At 39.3% G+C, this 21,673-nt stretch overlaps 1 protein-coding gene across 1 annotated transcript; it reads left to right on the top strand.

The window, feature by feature from the left end:
- Positions 1–2,126: 2,126 nt before the first annotated feature.
- LOC120524232 (P2Y purinoceptor 2-like) lies at positions 2,127–19,066 on the top strand. The gene is made up of 2 exons (XM_039746091.1): positions 2,127–2,258; positions 17,571–19,066. The coding sequence occupies exon 2, from the start codon at positions 17,610–17,612 to the stop codon at positions 18,618–18,620; it is 1,011 nt and encodes a 336-aa protein (XP_039602025.1). The 5' UTR covers positions 2,127–2,258; positions 17,571–17,609; the 3' UTR covers positions 18,621–19,066.
- The last annotated feature ends 2,607 nt before the right edge of the window (positions 19,067–21,673 follow it).

Here is a 21,673-nt window from a genome sequence, read left to right on the forward strand (position 1 = left end):
CATTAGGACAGCATTTTTCACTTAAGAAACATAAGTAAAGTTAGACCTCTTATATCACTGAAAGATGCTGAGAAATTAGTTCACGCGTTTGTTTTCAGTCGACTAGATTACTGTAATGCACTCCTCTCAGGACTACCCAAAAAGATATAAATCGTTTGCAACTAGTGCAGAATGCAGCTGCTAGAATCCTAACTAGGAAAAGAAAATCAGAACACATTTCTCCAGTTTTGATGTCACTACACTGGTTACCTGTGTCATTCAGGATTGACTTTAAAATTCTGCTTATGGTTTATAAAGCCTTAAATAATCTCACCCCATCTTATATATCGGAATGTCTGACACCTTATATTCCAAATCGTAACCTCAGATCCTCAAATGAGTGTCTCCTTAGAATTCCAAGAACAAAACTTAAAAGAAGTGGTGAGGCGGCCTTCTGCTGCTATGCACCTAAAATCTGGAATAGCCTGCCAATAGGAATTCGCCAGGCTGATACAGTAGAGCACTTTAAAACACTGCTGAAAACACATTACTTTAACATGGCCTTTTATAACTTCATTTTAATCTTAATTTAACTTAATCCTGATACTCTATATGTTCAATTTCCTAAAAATAACTATTCATGGTGGCTCTAAAATCGGTACTGACCCCTACTCTCTTTTCTGTTTCTTTTTCCGGTTTCTTTGTGGTGGTGGCGTAAAGGCAGAAGTTTACATGACCATCATCATCATCAAGCCCTTCCGTGAGAATCCTAAATCCAAAGAGGACTGTTTCATTTATGTTAGGTAGAATGCCCAGAGGGGACTGGGCGGTCTCATGGTCTGGAATCCCTACAGATTTTATTTTTCTCCAGCCGTCTGGAGTTTTTTTGTTTTTTCTGTCCCCCCTGGCCATTGAACCTTACTCCTATTCGATGTTAATTAATGTTGATTTATTTTGTCTTATAATTGTGTCTTTTTAATTTTTCTATTCTTTAATATGTAAAGCATTTTGAGCTACTGTTTGTATGAAAATGTGCTATATAAATAAATGTTGTTGTTGTTGTACCGATTTTAGAGCCACCATGAATAGTTATTTTGAGGAAATTGAACATATAGAGTATCAGGATTAAGTTAAATTAAGATTAAAATGAAGTTATAAAAAGGCCATGTCAAAATGTCGCCATTCCTCCTCACAACACTTAAAAAAAAACAAAAACTTTTTGACACTGAGGATACCAAGCGTGCAATCCCAACTTTTTCTGATTTGGGGTTGTGATTTATGGTCTCAGAACACAAACACTTTCTCATACTGTGCTAATTTACACCTGCCAATCTGATTACTTTAAAAGTTCCTTAATTAACATAGTACCCTACAGTATGTATTTCAAACAATTATATTGGTACAGTATATTTTCACAGAATTCATATGTCGATGCACTTGGATGTACAGTACCTGGGGTCATTGGCTGTTTCGGCTCTTACGACATCAGACACCCGGGTTGGCCAGGCTGTAGCTTGTGTCTGAGTAGCAACTGGCCACGAGTTGCCCCCTCCTAAACTACTGCCATCTAGAAGACCACCTGGCTGTCTTTGTGATGGCTCTTTAGTTGCTAGCGCCTTTGAGGACTAGGAGACTGAATGTCAGTTGCTGGTACTTTGTTATTTTCCTCTGAATAATATATTTGTTGCGTTTGTTCTGGGCAGATAATTCACTGTACACTAATGTAAGATGAAAACCTATTTTATACAGTAAATGCCATTCCTTTCCCAAACAGTGCCTACTCGGTACTCTACATATAAGACTATTAACCCTTCCTCCGTCACAAGAAGCAGTACAGTATATTCGCTTTGTAAAGAGGTAAATGTACTGTAGTAGCAGGGTGTTGTACCGTGTTAGCCAATATGGATGTTGTGAGAAGTCAAGCAGAATGCCACCTTTCGAGGTAACTGAGGCCCATTCTTCAGGAAAGCTCGAAAGCTTGCATATTGTAATCTTTTTACATTCACTTACCTGTCGTGCTCTTTTCTCCTTTTTTGAGGAGCGCTTGTTTTCCTAACTCTCTAAAGCCACGCCTCTGCTCTCGAGTAACCACTCACGTACTTCAGGCCCCGTCCCCCACTCTGCTGCGGCGCGTGTGAACCTTTCTGTCCAGGAAAGAGCGGCTTGTTGGGTCAGGCGTCAAGAGGCTTTGCTGGGTTTAACGTACTTCTGTGTTTAAAGAGTGTGGGGGAGTTTGTCACCCTGTCGGATTCTCATTATTCAAACGAGTCAATCTTTTGGTAAGTACAAAAAATAAAGTTGTGCTTTCCAAGCATTAACAGCCTGAAGCGAACAGACTATAAGGATGCAAATAACATGGGGTTGAGATTGTTTTTGAACAGGTTTAAATGGATAACTGGGCAAATCAGTGTAAGTGTGAAAGTGCTGAAAAGCCCAAATTTCAATTAAACAGTTAGGATTTTACGACTTCCATTAATGTGACTTGACGTACAACCGCATGTGGTAAGTGTGCTAAAGTTGGTATATTTCATTGCTATAACAACATCGGTTGTGTAGCCAAGGGGGATTTTTTTTTTATCCACAGAGCATTTATGAGCCATGGACGACGTATTTATAAAAGGAGAATAAAGCCCCCAAACTACATGATCGACGACTGTTTAAATCTGAAGTGCCAGGCAAAATGTGTGGCTCAGTGCATCCGCGTCTTTTATTAATTCCAAATGCGTCTTGTACAGCAAGACAGCACAGACCGGTGCAGAGTGCTGCGCTCTCATCAGCTTGCAAAGCAATAATCTCCTTCGTGATGCTGAATTCTAGAAGTTTATCACTAGTTTTTGTAAGTCAGAAATCAGAAATTAATTTCTGTTCTGCTTGAGAGTGTATCCGTAATTGTGCCAGGTGCTGTCTCTACGTAGCGTACAGGATCTATTAGTAGATCTAATAATAATGTTTTGTTTATAGTAGGTTAATAGTTCGTGGCATGAGATTCCAAAAGTAATTCATGTTTATGTCTCCGTTCTCCCATTTAAAAGATATGTTTAAAACCTTTTCGTTTCCGATGTATGGACAGATCACCATCCGTCTTTTTTTCTTAATGACAATATGCTTGCCGTATTTGTCTTGTAGGTTTATTGTTTTTTTTAAACTTTATTGGATATTAAACAAAAAAACAATTTCTTATGTGATTCAAAACTGTGCCGTCGCACACAAATTTCGAATACAGTACTTCTGATGTTCGTCTGAATGCAGTGATTTGAGCATTTCTTTACTGTTTCAGCTACTCTTATTTACATGTTTTTAGGCGTCTTTATTATGAGGCAGGTTATATATAAATGTGTTATCTTAGGATACCCGTCTTCAAAAAACAGTCTTTTTTCACATCAGTAATTTGATAAAATTCTATATTACGGTATTGTAATGAATAAGTAAATTAACACAACTAAATGTCACTGTAAAAATGCATGGTTTAGTAGGGTTCTTACTAGTATAACAAAAAATCATTATTGAATCCGAAGGATTAACTAATATGACATGTGTCTCATTAAAATCATAATTAATAAACATTTCAGAGAAATGTAATTATATAGAATACACTAAAGACTGGTTTCTTCTCTCCCTAGTGAGGAAATTAAATGATGTTCATCCATTTTCTGTTCATGTTACCAAGCTGGTCTTTATGCTAGAAAGCATTGGGCGCAAGACACAAGCATGCAAATACCCACACTGTTTCCTATTTGGTTAGTTTAGAGTTGCCAGTTAACCTAACTTCCAGATCTTTGGGACACTGGAGGAACAATGGAGAATGTTGTAATCCCACTGTAATGACAGTGTACTGTAGATGATGACCAATCTGTTGATTTGGACCCAGTCTCCTGGAACTGTAAGACAGCACAATTATTGTGCTGCCCAAGGTTTAAAATTAATTACACATTAAATTGAATTTGGAATTGGTGAAGGGCTGTGTCAAAATGTATCAGCAAAATGAATAATAAAATAAAGGTTATTTCTATAATGGGGAAAAAAGCAAAAACAAAACAAAGGGTAGTGACACAGATTTGTTGATTCAAAAATTACACCATAAAAATCACTCGTGCTTAACACAAATTTAGAAATTTGGTTCCTATGGAATGGTCTTAAAAACACAAAGCGTGATTAATGTTCTTGGTGGTTTGGTTGGTTGGACAACATTTCTTATGCATTCCCGTTCTAGGCTGTTTCTTAGGTTGTTTTTCAGCCCTGTGTATCAACATTAGCCGTTCCAACTGTTGTTGTTGTTCTTGGCAGATTACATCATATTTAAAGGTGCTCTTTAAACTTTGTTTCTCTGGTTAAAGTCTCAAATCATTTTGTGTAAGCGTGAAAAAATAAGTATACAGTGCTGCATTTTACTAAGCAGTGATATTGCAGGATTACTTTTAAAGATGTAGAAAAATAACTTTTTACAGTGGTTTCTTTTAAAAATTTTGCTTCAAAGCTGATAGGATAAAATCTAATATGCTTTCCAACTTGTTGCAAAAGTTAAAAATTTAAATTAGTACGGCTAGAAATTTTTTTTTGGTTTCTCCAGTTCAGTTGCACTTATATGCTGAAGTGGGCTTTAAATGGATACTATTTATTTATTCAGACGTTTCTCTTTTTACTGAAATTAGTTTTTCAGTATAGAGGTTTTAGACATTCATTACTTCCTCGAGAAATCTTAAAAGTTACTGAATATGTTCATTTTGAAATGGGGAAATGTTCCTGTGTCATGCCATGAGATTGGTCACGTATTAAATACAGTGAATTCTTATCCAAAGTATTTTCACTTCTAAGTTCTAAGTTTATTATACAAGGATAACTAGTTTTAAAAGTAGTAAATATCTTTTAAATACCCATCATTAGTGAAGTATTTGCAAAATGTATTGTTTTATAGAAAATACATCATAAAATGTGTCAAACCATGAAGATTTCCACTGTAAATACTTAATCTCCAAAAAGACCAATTGGAATATGTTGGCTGAATGCTTAAATAATTTGTATTTGCTTACATTTCAATATTGTATCATCAGAAGAAGATGTTTTAAATCTAGTTATGGCTTTAACATGAACAAGATTTATTTTCTTAAGCTTTGATTTATTATTAAATATTGATGCTGTCCACCCATCTCTTATCTATACAGAACATTTATTATTGTGCTTATTTCCTTGAAAAACTTTGGAGGGCATAATGTGACTTTAATATCTGTGGAAACTTTGTTCTAATGGTTGTCTGCATATTAGCTAGTGAATGTAAACTCAGGTATTAGGAAAAATGAAGTACTGTACTTGGGATGAGAGGTTGTTAGCAAAGCAGGGGGAGGAAGTAAATGCATTTTTTAATTCAAAAGACAGGCTAACCCAATTCCTTTTAAAATTAATTTTTTTACATGCTTGGATATACGTGTACATCACATTTTAACCATCATATCTGCATCATGGATCACCAAAGAGTTTCCAAACTTAAGACAGAAACAGGCTTTAAATATTGATTGTGTAAGCTGCTCCACTTACACATGAACCCATTTCTGCTACAAATCATAACAGCAATCACCCACTTAATCCAGGTAAGGACTGTCAGGGGGTAAGAGTCCTGTCCCAATTAGAATAGATTTCTTTAATGATTAATTTCTTTGCATAGAATATATATTTTTGTGATATCACAAAAAACGTTATGCAGCATATTTATTAATATGTCATCTTAGACCAGAGGTGAATCTTGTAGATGCTTATATGCAAGCCACTGTTTAATTTGCCCAAAGCAGAGGAAGATGTGCATTTGGGCTTCTCATAGCAAACATGGGCATGACTGTGAGATTAGTATCCTGACTGTTTCAAAGTAAAGAATGTACTAATTAATTAATTTCTTCACTTTTGGATATATCAAATACTCTACTGAAAGTAGGGTTATTACTTTATACCAAGGGGGTATTCAGCATAGCTATCTGTGACACTCAGTGTTAATGACATAAAACATCTGTTTATCTATCACTGAGCCTTCTGAATCCATTTTTGGATTGTTGATAATGTACCATATCATGTAAGCATCAGGTACAGAGGTATTGTCCAACCTTGGATTGGTGCTAGTTTATCTTAGTTCACACTTGCATAGGGCCAGCTTAGATTTGCCATCCAATTTCTGACTCATATCTTTATAATATGGGAGAATATTCAAAGGGAGAACATGTAGAATCCACAAAGGCAATGTCCAGACAGGGATTCAGGTGTGGTCTCCTGGAGTTGTGAGGAGATAGTGCTTACAAAGCAACACTGATGGGTAGATATTTTCTTAGAAATTAGATACTGCTGAATTCACTGAAAATGCCCACCTATGGCATTGTTCAACCTGCTTACAACTGAAATTTTGGTGCCAATGCTGGATGTCTACTTATTGGCCCTTTGGGTACAATTTCTGGGTTTTTTTTCCCCTTTTCAGTCTTTTTTTAATATTATTGATCGATATATTGTCCTCTGTAAATGCCTTGTGATTATCAATGTTCATAATGGTGCTATGTAAAACATATTATGCATAGTGATCTTTTGCAGGTATTGTTATTTGTCACACACTGTTAATTTGACAAAGACTGCAACAAGGTGGTGAAGTCATAAGACATATTCTTCTTAGAATCTGGACTGTCTCTTTTGTTACAGCATGGAATGCAGCCTGAGTATTTCCTAAGAGCGCTACTACCTATTTAGTTTTTTTCATTTAAGTTTTAAGGAAATGAATACACAGGGTAAATTCCTTTCTTATTTTGTTCTAGTAAAGGTGCGTGAAGAGGAAGAGTGTTGTAAATTTGTTTCTAATAAAATAGCAATGAGTTATTAAAAAGTATTTATCGCTCCACATACGTACATATCATATACTTACGATCTGAAGTCAAAAAGATGGCTTACTTTATTCATCACTTGGCAGCTGTTTGAGTGATGGCATGGATTGTCACTTAAGAAGTGTCTTGAACAGATCTTGAAGCTTCTTGACTTTCAAAGTTTGTATAGCAGTTAGGGCTGGGTATTGGCACTGATATCCCAATTTGATCTGATTTTAATTCACAATGCCCTGATTCGATTCAATATTGATTTTATCTTGACTCAATTAGATAGATAGATAGATAGATAGATAGATACTTTATTAATCCCAAGGGGAAATTCACAATTAGCGTGCACTGATATATTTTAAGTGCTGGCTTTTTTAGAGATTACTTAACCATGCATAGAGAACATTAATATAATGTGACAAAATTCAGTTAACACTTTATTTGAAGGGGGTCTACATAGTGACTTCATAACATATGCTTAAGCATGCAGTGACATTTAAGAAGAAATACTTTATTAACAATGAATAGTTAACATCAGTATTTGAAAGATGTGGTACAAAATATCATTAATATTAAAAAAAAAGATTCACGTCACTTCACTCATTCAAAATTTTCCATAGTTTAACTAACATATATATTGCCACATCAGGGTCAACACATATTATAGGGCTCTCCTTGTTTTAATACAATGCAATGGCATCTACTTTATAAAACATCTTGTGAATAATATTCTTATAAAATAATCAAATATTGCTTCTTAAGTAATAAATGTTATTCAATAACCTTTTCATATGTTATGAATCTCAATGTAGACACCCTTCAACTAAACTGCTAGGTAAATTTATTCTCCTATTGAAAATTTAAAATAAACTTGAATTAGTTGAAATTAAAGGTACAGTGGGAAGATTTGTGTCTTTGTATAATTCCACAAGTTACACATATCTTCAGTTTTACACTTGTAGCAGTCACATTAATCAGTCTTGAAAATGTGTCCTCCCCAGAAAAAAACAGAAAAGAAGCATTTTGAGGATCTAGAGCTGATGCTTGCTTGTAAGTAGCACTGGATAATTAAAAAGAAAAAAAAAAACAGCCATCGTGACTATTAACACTGCTAATATAATCTGTACAGTACATCTTGTGGAGCTGCTTCACGTCAGCTGATTTGCACAAACACTTTGTTATTCCAGACTGCCCTGAATATTCCTATAATTGCCTGCTTGCTCTGCTGGGTGAGGCGTGTTGCAAACTGTTTCCACCGTAGCAGTACAGCGGGCCATATACTTAAAGAGAAGCATCATTTATTAGACTTGCCAACACACAAACTTGTGATTGATGCAATCATGTGATGGATCAGTGCATTGGAAATGCTAGAAAGGTTTTTTGAACAACAGCCAGTCATGCATTGCGATTGTCTGCAACACATCTGCCACAGGTGCTGATTCGTTTTTTAATGATTGATTGTCATGTAGGAATCTGCTTCCCTACATGTTCAGTTATTGCAAGTTAGGGCCACACTCTCCACTGACCTGAGCGAAGTGGCAAAGCCTTGGTACAATAACTTCACTCATTTGCTTTTTGGTTGGTATAGCATACCGCAGTCCCATAACTTGTATCATTTGTCAAAAGCCCTCGTTTTCAACAACAGTCAAGTTTGTCGAATGTGGTTTCTGATCTCATCACTGGAATGCCTGACTGTAAACAACTGAAAATCGTTAGCCATTTCATATTTGCCAGTTGTGTTCTGAGTCCAACAAAGTTGTGCTTACCCTTTTTTGTGACAGTTGATGACTTGCTGCTTGGCAGAGCTGGAGCTGAATTACGGAATAAAAAGCTATGGTGAGTTGAGCTGCAGTCTCAGCCCTTATTCTTTTATCCATTCTGTTGTGGTTTTTAATACACAAGACATCGGAAAGATTAGCTTCGCTTTTATTCTCAAAACACACTTGTTCCTTATTCCTTGTAGCTGCATGTAGTGTACTGGACTTCCAGAGGAGCTTTCAATGGCTGTTAGCTCCCACAGAGAGCCACCACTATGACTTAAAACAAAATTAAATAATTTTGTCAGAGCAAGTCACTGGGCATGTCACATTAGCTTCACATTAGCTCTGTTTCACTAAGATTATGTAATTGAAGGCAATGACCGAACGTTGCTGGAAAGGTTGCATAGTATGACATGGCCTTTATGCAGCCTATTGTTGAGGGCACCTCCTTTTCCCTGACAAAGAAGAAACCAGTCAGGATGATTATGATTGTCATCCTTGTTTTAATTCTTTGCTTTCTGCCTTTCAATGCTCAATGTGGAATACATGCTGGACACATCAAATATTGTTTTTATAGTGACCAGGGCTATGGCTAGTGCTAATGGCTGTTTAGATGCCATTTTGTGTCTTTTGTCTCAACAGAATTTCCACATAGAGCTTACTATTTGTTCGAAGTAGAGAAATAGATTTTTAAAACAGAACTCCTCCTTATCCTAAGATTGCCACATTGTGCTTAGTGAATGCAGAAATTTTCATGAATTTGAAAGTGTTTACCGCAGGCACTCACCGATTACGCCCATAAAAACTGTACTTCATATTTGTACACATCTTGTTATGGCTAATTTTCTATCCTGGTTTTATCCATTAGAAGGCTGCAGAAGGCCAGTGTCCACCTCAGCAGTATCAGGCACAAAACAGTAACCAGCCTTTAACGCAATTCATTGTAGGGTACATTCATTCACACGTCCACATTAATTTATATTTGGCCTTTAAGCATAATATATGTGTTTTCATGATGTGAAAGGAGAGAAAACTACTACTGTAGAGAAAACCTACAGAAATATTGTGAGAACATTCCAGCTCTACATAGACAGATACCCAGACCCACTAAGAGTCCTTAAAATTGCAAGAAAGAGAAGCTACACAGTGCTAAACACTGTGTCGCAGCATTATAATTGCAGTGTAATATATTGTAGAAGGTCAGCCCTGGAACACAGACAGGCACATACCGATGGTTCGAAAGAGCACACGTTTATTTACCAAATTTCCACACAACGCACAGTGCCCCTGCATCAAACACCCTCTTCACGGGCCCTCCAATGGTCCTGCACCGCCTCCACTCCTCTCCACCGAGCTCTCTCCTCTTCCTCCCGACTACAGCTATCGACTAAAGGGAGGCGGCACCTTTTATTCTCACCCGGACGTGCTCCAGGTGCTCTCTGACTGACTTCCTGTGGCACTTCCTGGTGTGGCAGAAATGCCGCACGATCACCCGGAAGCCCTCTGGGTGTCCCTGATATTCCTTCCGCCAGCACCTCCGGGTGTGGCAGAAGTACTGACATCCGAGGCCGCACAATTGTCCGGGTGCCCCCTGGCCCCCATACCAGGTGGGGCAGCTGCCCTCTCGTGGTCCTAGGAAGGCACAGTCCCTCTTCTGGTCCATCCAGGCATGGCGACTGGGCACAACCCCCAGCCAACCACCACACTGCTCCTCCATCAGCTGAGACCCACAGGGGCCAGTGGCCCGTCCCTTGAGGGCAAGTCTCCCACGGCAGGGAGCCGACACACTCTTGTCCAGGGTCTGGTCCTGAAAGACAAAAGCTGGAAAAAGGGGCGGAGCCGTCGCCTTGACGCCACCACCTGGTGCCTCTCTCCATTCTGTTCAGGCAATACTTCCCCCCTTCGACCAGCACCCCGGCGCCCCCTCCGAGGTCTCCATGCCCCCAAACCTGAGACATCCGATGGGAATGCTCGCACCCCCGTCTTCCCAGCTGACCTCGAGGCTTTCCTCCGCCACGGCAGAGGGTGGCCCTTCACCGGACGTGAGCTTCCAGCCTCACGTCCTCCCTTGTTGCAGGAGCTGGCTTTCTTTTTCCGCATCCTCCTCTTACTCTGGTCTGAGTCTACTTATGAGGAAAAACAAAGACCCCACACCGTCTGCATCCCTGTAGAGAGGTGTAAGACTGACACTGGCTCTGGGAGCAGGGCACCCTGATCCCTGGCACTCCACAGCTGGTGTCTTACCTGCCCTTTCGCCCTCACCACACGATCGTCTCTCACTGCCGTGTCCACTATCGGAGATGTGGCTACTCGGTACCCGGAACTAAGCGATACCAGGACCCTTTTGCACGACAATCCTTTTCCCTTTATGGCACAGGTAACACTTATCTGCACCGTCGAGTCCCTCCGGCCGAAGAGTTCAGCGCCACGCTGCTTCGTCCACTGGCGTAGTGTCTTCAGTGACACGATTACTTTTCCCTCCAGCTTCTCCAACACCTCACGCAGGAAGCGCATGACCTGGAGCAGCATCTCTGCGGGCTGAAGGCAGTACTCCAGCTCATGCAGAGATGTTTACAAAGACGGAACACCAGCTGATGGAGGACTTGCCCAATGTTCAGCCCTATGCGCCTGCTGCGTGCCATGGAGCCTTTTCCCCTGCTCAGTTGGGTCCTCCCCTGGCTCAGGACGGACATTCGCTGGTTCCGACTCCGACCAATCATCGGCGGGCATGCAACACACACCATCCAATCCTTTGCCAGACTCAGGGAGACTTCCAGTTCTCCGCCATCAATTTCTTCCTAATCCCAATGCAGTGGCGAGCCTCTGGGCAGTTCCTCTGGTGCCATGACTTCCTGAGCAGCAGCAGTTCCTCCTCCCAAGTTCTTTCTGCTGCCCCGCAAATCAGCACACGTTGGCCACCAACGCGGATCTAGGCAGCCCCTGCCTAAGACACAAAAACAAAGTCCGGCCAGCCCAGTCCCCCAGGGCCAACTGCCATTGGGCCAGGGACTTACCTCCTGGATCCCGTATGCCGGAGGCAACTTTCTCCGTATGGCCTTCCCACCTGCCGCTCCCATGCCTTGCCAGGTCTTCCGTTCCCACATCGGGTAAAGATCACGTTTCCCAAAACCACAGGCAGTCTTTGGGTGAGTCGCCTTCTTGCGGTGTGTGTCTGCAGCTATCAACAGTGCGTGTGTGTGTGGTGTCCTGCTGTTCCAGGCTGCCACAGTATTTTTTCACGGGGTCCCTGCTTTTCACCAGGCAGAGAGTCCCATCTGGGATGCCAATTGTGGAAGCTCAGCCCCGGAACACAGACAGGTACACGCCAATGGTTCCAGAAAGCACACATTTATTTACCAAATGTCCACACAACACACAGTGCCCCTACACCAAACACCCTTTTTACGGGCCCTCCAATGGTCCTGCACTGCCTCCACTCCTCTCCACTGAGCTGTGTCCTCTTCCTCCCGACTTGGTCATCGACTAGAGGGAGGCGGCCCCTTTTATTCTCACCCAGACGTGCTCCAGGTGCTCTCACTTCCCGCCAGCCATCCAGGTGTCCCCGGTATTCCTTCCACCAGCACTAAGGTGGAAGTGCTGACGTCCGAGGCTGCACAATCGTCTGGGTGCCCCCCTGGTGGTGGCCACGGGCCCTTATAGGGTTGAGCTTCTATGCTCAAACTCCGTGGCCCCGATACCAGGCGAGGCAGCTGCCCTTTTGTGGTCCTGGGAAGGCACAGTCCTCCTGGTCCGTCCAGGCATGGCGACTGGGCATAACACCCAGCCGACCAACACAATATTTATATAAGTTTATTATAATACAAACCTTTACAATATTAAATATCATTTTAGACATACTAAGGTGTAAAAATCTGTATTTTTACATAAAAATAGTACCTCTAGTAACTCAGATGATGACCTTTATATTGCCTTTGGTGTCTTCAGGTTTGTAATTTTTTAGTCTAAATAATGACATTTCAGTTGGAAATAAGTGTGATTTATATGGCTGGGAGGTAATGTGTCAGACTGCTATTTTGAGAAAGGAGTTTTAATGAAACATCAGTGCTTTAGCTTTCTTTTTTTGTAAGCCTTTGTTTGTCTGGGTTTTGTCACCTTATTTTGAAAATGGGCACTGACGAATGTAAAAATTACACCTTGTGACATGATATTAGGTATGTGTGAGTCCTTAGAGCTTTATTGACTGTGAAAAGTATGAAATGTACATTTTTTTATTACGTTTTTGATCTTGTCATGAATAGAATGAAGCCTTCCAGGCATGTGTGCTGGTCAGTTTTGATATATGAATGCTAATTGTTGTTTGAATTAAAAAATAAATTATGTGGGCTACATTTATTTTATATGGTGTCCAAAGACACTGGGCCAAAAGGACATGTTTATAGGTTCTGCTCTCCTCAGTTGATTCAAATTGGATTTACATAACATGTTTTGGTAGGGTTTGATCTGCATCAGTTGTTTCTTCTGGTGGTGTATGGGTTTCAATTAGTCATAGCATTACACATGTACCACATATGATAGACTTGTATTCGGTCTACAACAGATCTTTGCCTTTCACTTGTTAGTGCTGGTTTAGGCTCATGTGATCCTGACCAATAGAAAAGTGGATGTAGAAAATGGATTGCAACTCTACAGATACTATAGATAAAATTTTGTGTTTTTATTTTATAGGTGTCTTTATGCAAGGTGTTTTTTAAGGTCAGACTACAGTACAGAGCAGTTGTTTACATATTTTCTTACATTTAAAGCACATGTAGGATATGCAATTTACCCTCTGTTGTAGGTAATCTAGAAGTGGAGTTGAACCAGCAATTTAGGGTGTGCATCCCTCCAGCTACTTTGCCATATCATTTGTATGAACAATGTTGAACTTCCCGTGAAGCCTAACCCTGAAATTTGTAATTACTGTATAGGTGGCTTTTGTAAGAAAGTGTTGTAAAGTAAAATTAAGAATAATATGGCAATAAGTCATAAAGAAGATAAGGATGATCAATTGGAAGAGCAGAGATCCAGGTTTCATTTCTAGTTTGGTCACTGTCAAAGTTAAGTTTTTACATTTGTCACCATCTCCTGGTCTTCTGGTTTTCATTCATGTTGCATTAATTAGTTATCTGAAAAAGCTGGAGTGAGTGATAATGGGAGTATGTGATTAACTCACACCTCCCAGACTGTTGGGATGAAGTGACTTCCCAACTTGAAAGGGAAGAAAAAAATCAATAATTGGGTTGGTGAACTAAGAGGGTAAATGTTTAAATTACTGTTTTAAGATTTACAGTATTGAAAGGATTTCAATAAAGAAATGAATTCAGAATCTTCTGATCTCGTGAGCAAGCATAGGGTGGTTTCTATAGTAAAGGTATGGATGCTATATAGTTTTATCTTTAGAAATCTGTCCTTTGTTGATCTGTATTAAACAATGTTAAAAGACCATGTATTCAGTGTTTTGCCTTGAAAATAAATGCACTGTAAGCATTAATATAGATTACAGTGTAATCTGTAAAGTTTTACATAACATTTTTAAGCCCATGTAAATCAACTCAGTGTTGCAGAAAGCTGGAGCCTATACTGGCTGCCTCAGGTAAAAAGGTAGGGACCATCTTGTGGCTCACTCACATATATAGCCACTTTGGACAACCTTTAGTATCTCTAATTAACCTAGCATGCATGTATTTGAGATTTGGGAGGAAAAACCACACAGACATTAAAAAGTGAGGAGTCAGACAATGAAAATCTGGACTTTTCTCTTCAAATGCAATCGCCACCATTGGCCTGTTAAAATGGTGTTCTTTTTCTATGTTTCTGTGAGAATATAGGCAATGAGCTTTGCAGTGATACATAATATTGCAGTGTTTTCTTTTGTAACAGTGAGTAAACACACAGCAAATTTCATGCTGACAGGTAAATAGAGAAAGTTGACTTTCACTAACAGTAACTTTAGGTAGGAGAATTAGTGCTTTAAGTGGTCCACACATTTAACCCACGGCTACCAAATCATGCCCTCAAATAGTCAAAGCATCATACTTCGTATGCAATAGACATGACCTGAGGACCAATAACATTCAAAGCATGGTGAAACTGGCAAGTTCAATACTTTAAAAGGGAAAATTTAACTAGGACCAGTTCTTATATCTTGAGATATCCAAAAAGTGTGTTCTGTAAAATAAATAAGAAAACAAAAAAAACAGATGACTGTTAGAAAGGATTTATTAAAATGTAATATGCTTGTGTTTACACAGCATATTGATTAGTTTGCTTGTTCACCATCCTATTCCACAAGTTCAAACCCCATCTCATATAACAGTGGCATATTTCACCTTCACATGGCAGAATAACATCTCACCTTTTATGACTACTAGGTACAGGCAGCATGGAAACAGAACACACATCACATCCTCACCTCAACAATAATGACAAATGTTGGGTATGAATACATTGGGCACTACCAGCACACAGCAGATTGCTATTTCTAAAACTACATTTGGAAGCTTGCTGGCAATGTGGTAGATTTGGTATCAAGTCCTTCAAAAGACCAGCCTGTTCAGGAATATTAGAATGGTTCAGTAGCTTTGGGCATGTAACTCATGTATTGGGAATTAATAAGGTTGGTGTCTATGGTGGAATATTCCCAAAGTGTATAGTTTGAGTATCAATTTTCAGTTAAAATGAGAATTCCACAGCTGAGATTAGCTAATTTAGCAAAATGGGATGAAAAGGGCATTAATGACAATGTAGTTAGGTGTGCTTATTTATTTATTTATTTTGTGATCAGCTTTATATTAAATAAAGACAAGTTGACAGGATATAAACAAAATCCAACATACAATAAATGGTACACAACCCATCCACTCCCACCCTCACCTAGCCAGCCTATGTCAAGAGGTAAAAAAAAAAAATAATAATAAATAAAAATATACAGGGTGGGCCATTTATATGGATACACCCTAATAAAATGGGAATGGTTGGTGATATTAACTTCCTGTTTGTGGCACATTAGTATATGTGAGGGGGAAAACTTTTCAAGATGGGTAGTGACCATGGTGGCCATTTTGAAGTCGGCCATTTTGGATCCAGCTTTTGTTTTTTCAATAGGAAGAGGGTCATGTGACACATCAAACTTATTGGGAATTTCACAAGAAAAACAATGGTGTGCTTGGTTTTAACGTAACTTTATTCTTTCATGAGTTATTTACAAGTTTCTCTTTGTTTACAGCCATTGACATGTTGCAGAGGTTAACACGTTAGGAGCGGATAGAAATTGTGTTGATGTCTGGTGAACGCAGTAACCGGGTCATTGCAGCAGATTTTAATGCAAGACACCCTACGAGACCACCCATCTCCCATGCTACAGTTAGCAAACTGCTTGCTAAGTTTCGTGAAACTGGTTCAGTGTTGGATTTGCCAAAATGTGGACGCATGAAAACTGTCATTAATGAAGAAACATCAGTGGCTGTCCTAGCTTCATTCAGTAAGAGCCCACAGCGTAGCACTCGCCGCATGTCACTGGAGAGTGGCATTAGTTGAACATCCCTTCAGCGGATATTAGCTACTCACAAATGGCACCCTTACAAACTCCAGCTACTGCAGTATCTCAACGAGGATGACCCAGATCGGTGCACTGATTTTGCAGAATGGGCAAAACAAAAATTGGAACAGGACCCTCAGTTTACGCAGAAGATTTTGTTCAGTGATGAGGCAAAGTTTTATGTGAATGGTGAAGTTAACAAACAAAACCACCGCTATTGGTCTGACACTAACCCACATTGGATAGATCCCTCCAAGACTGTTGGAACAAAAAAATTGATGGTATGGTGTGGTATATGGGGTACAAAGATAGTGGGGCCATTCTTCATCAATGGAAACCTCAAGGCCACTGGATATGTGAAATTGCTACATGATGATGTGTTTCCCTCTTTATGCACTAAAGCTGGCAGGTTCCCTGAGTTTTTCCAGCAAGATGGTGCACCACCACATTATGGGTGTCAGGTCCGAGCAATCCTAGATGAACAGTTTCCTGGAAAGTGGATTGGTCGTCGTGGGCCAGTTGAATGGCCCCCAAGGTCTCCCGATCTGACCCCCTTAGACTTTTATCTTTGTGGTCATCTGAAGGCAATTGTCTATGCTGTGAAGATACGAGATGTGCAGCACCTGAAACTATGGATACTGGAAGCCTGTGCTAGCATTTCTCCTGCGGTGTTGCTATCAGTGTGTGAAGAGTGTTAGAAGAGGGTTGCATTGACAATCCAACACAATGGGCAGCACATTGAACACATTTTATAAGTGGTCAGAAACTTGTAAATAACTCATGAAAGAATAAAGTTACGTTAAAACCAAGCACACCATTGTTTTTCTTGTGAAATCCCCAATACGTTTGATGTGTCACATGACCCTCTTCCTATTGAAAAAACAAAAGTTGGATCCAAAATGGCCACCATGGTCACCACCCATCTTGAAAAGTTTTCCCCATCACATATACTAATGTGCCACAAACAGGAAGTTAATATCACCAACCATTCCCATTTTATTAAGGTGTATCCATATAAATGGCCCACCCTGTATTTGGAAGAATCCAGTTGACAGCAAAGAGAAGAGACAAACTAATAAATCGTGCTACAGAAAGACAAAGTCATGGCATTACAATCCTGGATTTAAACAATTGATCAGCAGCAGAGCAAATTTCGATTACATTACTGGAAGCAGCATTAATCCATGCTGCAGACAACTGTAAATGGATTAAGCTATAGAAGGAGGCCTGCCAGTTGTCAACAGGATTTATGTATTGTTGATGTATTATTGTTATTGTATTTTGTGCCTTTCCAGGTTGAAATCTACTACAAAGTACATTGGAGCATTAGGATTGTAGCTATTAGTTTCTGAAACCTAAAAAAACTATAATCTAGTACCCAAAGCCAACAGTGTATGATTGAAATTGATAATGTTCCTTTGGCATTCTCTGACTTTATTCATATATTTTTTCAACTTTTAGGAAAACAGACGGAAAGCTACAGATGGAACCGTGTGAAAAATGAATCCAGTAACTACTCCCTTTGAAAATGTTTTAAGTATGAACCACAGCAGCCTGTACAAGTGTGTTTTAAATGAGAACTTTGAGTTCATTTTACTACCAATCTGTTATGGGATTGTATTTGTTATTGGGCTGATCCTTAATGTTTTTTCCCTTTTCGTCTTCACCTTTCGCATGAAAGAATGGAGCTGGAGCACTATTTACATGTTTAATCTGTCCATCTCTGACACACTGTATGTCATCAGCCTACCGCTTCTCATTTACTACTATGCCAAAGAAAACAGCTGGCCTTTTGGTGATGCCATGTGCAGAATCATCAGATTCCTTTTTTATAACAACCTCTACTGCAGTATCCTCTTTCTTTCCTGCATCAGCATTCACCGCTTTTTGGGTATCTGTTTTCCTATGCAATCTTTGGAATGGCTTAATGTGCGCCGTTCCCGCATATGTTCTGTGCTCATCTGGATCATTGTTGTGTCTTGCCAGGCTCCCATCCTTTATTTCTCCCAGACCTATAACAACAACGGCAATGTCCTCTGCTATGACACAACACCCCCTGAATTGTTTCCCCAGTTTCTGGTTTACAGTTCCATAATATTTGTGATGCTCTTCTGTTTGCCCATCCTGACTGTCATTGTCTGTTATTGCCTAATGGCCAAGCAGCTTATGAAGCCTAGTGCTGAAGGCACCTCCTCTTCCCGGATTAAGAAGAAATCAATCCGGATGATTGTAATTGTCCTTCTTGTATTTATCATCTGCTTTTTGCCTTTTCACATCACCCGGACCATTTATTACATCCTCAGGCAGCTCAATGTGGAATGTGACATGCTGGAGGCTTCAAACATTGCTTATATAGTGACTAGGCCTCTGGCCAGTGCTAACAGCTGTTTAGATCCCATTTTGTACTTTTTGTCTGGACAGAATTTCCGCAAAGTGTTTGTCTCTGCCTCCAAAAAGAAAAGCAACACTTTAAAATTAAGCTCCTTCAATCCTACTTTTTCCAAAGTGTGAGAGACTGTTTTAAGTGAATGTAGTAAAAACAGCTTGAAGGATGTGAACGCTGACATAATCAATATATTCAAAATATGTACTGTATATCGATCCATTTATTTATTTTGTCAGTCTATGGTATCCATTACCAATCTGCTACAATTTTGTTCAGAGTGGGATTAAACCAAGATCGAAGACATCCCTCACCCACATTGGGTCAGACAACACGTACATCTTTGGAATGTGGAAGGAAGCTGATGCAGACGGTGGAAGAACATTCAGACACCTTATAGGGGCCACATACAGAGGTAGCCATACTAAGTGCTATACTGGCCATTTAATTATGAATATATACAGGTATCTCAGTATAATTAAGAAGAGTTTTGTGTAAAAAAGTATCTAGTAGTTCAAGTACTGAGTAAATAATGTGTGTAATAAAATGTATTCATTTAAGATCTGAATAGTAATATTGGCATTGGTCGATGATAAAGAATGCATCCATTCCCAATCTGAACACTCAAAGTTATAATGGCTGGGGACTTTAATTGTGTTCTAAATCCACTTTTAGATAGGACTTCTTCCACAGGGGGAACCGCATCTAACAAGATAATTACAAAATTTATAACTGACCACAACTTATCAGACCCCTGGAGGTTTTTAAACCCAAACTCAAGAACATATTCTTTCTACTCACCAGTACATCATTGCTACTCAAGGATTGATTACTTCTTTATAGATAATAACTTCTTACCTATGATTAAATCTTGCGAATAAGATGATATTGTTATTTCTGACCATGAACCTATGATCTTGGAGCTAAAATTACTAAGCCCCATACACTCACCCCGCAGATGGCGTCTGAACCTGCTTCTATTAGCAGACGAGAATTGTACGGAATTTATATCCAAACAAATCCAATTCTTTCTAGAGACAAATACATCCTCCGAGATCTCTGCAGGAACACTCTGGGAAACTCTTAAGGCCTTCTTAAGAGGACAGATTATCTCATATCTTTCCCACAGAAATAAATTCAAAGCCAAGAAAGTAGCAGAGATAAAAAGCGAAATTACTAGAATAGATGAAGAACACGCCAGACTACCAAGCAAGACTCTACATAGGAAAAGGCAAGCTCTACATTCAGAACTAAACCTCGTGACAACTAAAGAAACTGAACAACTAATTTATAAATCCAGACACCATTTACTACGAACATGGAGAGAAAGCTAATAAGCTTTTAGCTCAACAAATTCACAAGCAAGAAGTGCACAGCACAATCTCAGTAATCACCAACGCGAATGGAGTTAAAATCGTCGACCACAAAAATATAATGCACACTTTCAGAGACTACTATAAATCCTTATATACTACTGAGTTTAAAGAAGACAATACACAATCTAATGCATTTCTGGATACATTACAAATACCAAAAATAGACACTTTTAGTGCGGAGGAACTTGAGAAACCTCTGGCGCTTTCAGAATTACTAGATGCTATAAAGTCACTCCAAGGCGGGAAAGCAGCAGGCCCTGGTGGCTACCCTGCAGAATTTTACAAGAAATTCTCCGCCCAGCTAGCTCGTTTCCTATTAGCAACATTTACAGAAGCCAGAGATAACCAATCTCTTCCTCAGACCTTTCGCCATGCACTAATCACCGTTTCTCCAAAACAAAATAAGGACTTATTACAATGTGCATCATACAGACCAATTTCACTTCTGAATAACGACGTTAAAATACTCTCTAAAATCATAGCTAGAAGGATGGAGAAAGTGCTCCCCTCGGTAATATCACAAGACCAAACTGGATTTATCTAGGGCCAACACTTATCTTCAAATCTTCGACGCCTGTTTAATGTAATATACTCACCAACTAAATCAAACACCCCAGAAATATTATCATTGGATGCAGAAAAAGCATTCGACATGATTGAATGGAAATACCTTTTTACTACAATGGAGAAGTTTGGGTTTGGCCCGAACATTTGTGCATGGATCAAATTACTGTATACTAACCCAGAAGCTTCAGTTTGCATCAATAACATTTGCTCAGACTACTTTAAACTAGAACGTGGTACTAGACAAGGATGCCCCTTGTCACTGCTGTTGTTTGCAATTGCTGTTGAACCACTGGCAATACATTGTCGAAATACTGATCAGATAAAGGGGATTAGCAGAGAAGGACTGGAACAGAAAATTGCATTATATGCAAATGATATGGTACTGTATATATCGGACCCAGAAAATTCTGTGCCTGCAGTCCTAACAGCACTCACAGAATTTCAAAAGATCTCTGGCCTCAGAATTAATCTGAATAAAAGTGTACTCTTTTCAGTGAATTCTCAAGCATATAATATTACAGTAGATTAGATACTCTACCTTTTATCATTGCAGAACAGTTTAAATACCTAGGGGTAAACATCACAAGTAAACAATAAAGCTCTTTATCAGCAAAATTTCGCCGTCTACATGGAAAAAATCAAGCAAGACTTGCACAGATGGTCAACCCTTCATCTCACACTAGCTGGAAGAATTAACACTGTTAAGATGAATATTCTTCCTAAACTCCTTGTTTTATTTCAAAACATTCCAATATACATTAAGTAGCAAAATACCTGCGCTTCGCAGCGGAGAAGTAGTGTGTTAAAGAAGTAATGAAAAAGAAAAGGAAACATTTTAATAATAATGTAACATGATTGACATTGTCATGAGTGTTGCTGTCATATATATATATACACACAGACACACACACAAACATATATATACATATACACACATATATACAGTATATATATACAGTATATATACATCCACATATATATATACATATATAGTGATTTTTTCTCATACACGCTTATGTCACTACGCATGCGCTTTCTGAGAATTTTTATCTAAGCCACACGATGGCTCCTAAACTTGCTGCTTTTTCTAAGCCTTCTGACAATAAAACTAAGCGCTGGAGGAAGATGCCTACTATCCAGGAGGAGGTGAAACTCTTGGACATGATCAAAGAAGGCAATTCCCATACAAAAGCCTCTTCATGCATAAGAAAAGACAGCGCCAGTAACTGCCTATCAAG

The sequence above is a fragment of the Polypterus senegalus genome, chromosome 2, assembly GCF_016835505.1.
Source record: "Polypterus senegalus isolate Bchr_013 chromosome 2, ASM1683550v1, whole genome shotgun sequence".
NCBI classification, from domain to species: domain Eukaryota; kingdom Metazoa; phylum Chordata; class Cladistia; order Polypteriformes; family Polypteridae; genus Polypterus; species Polypterus senegalus.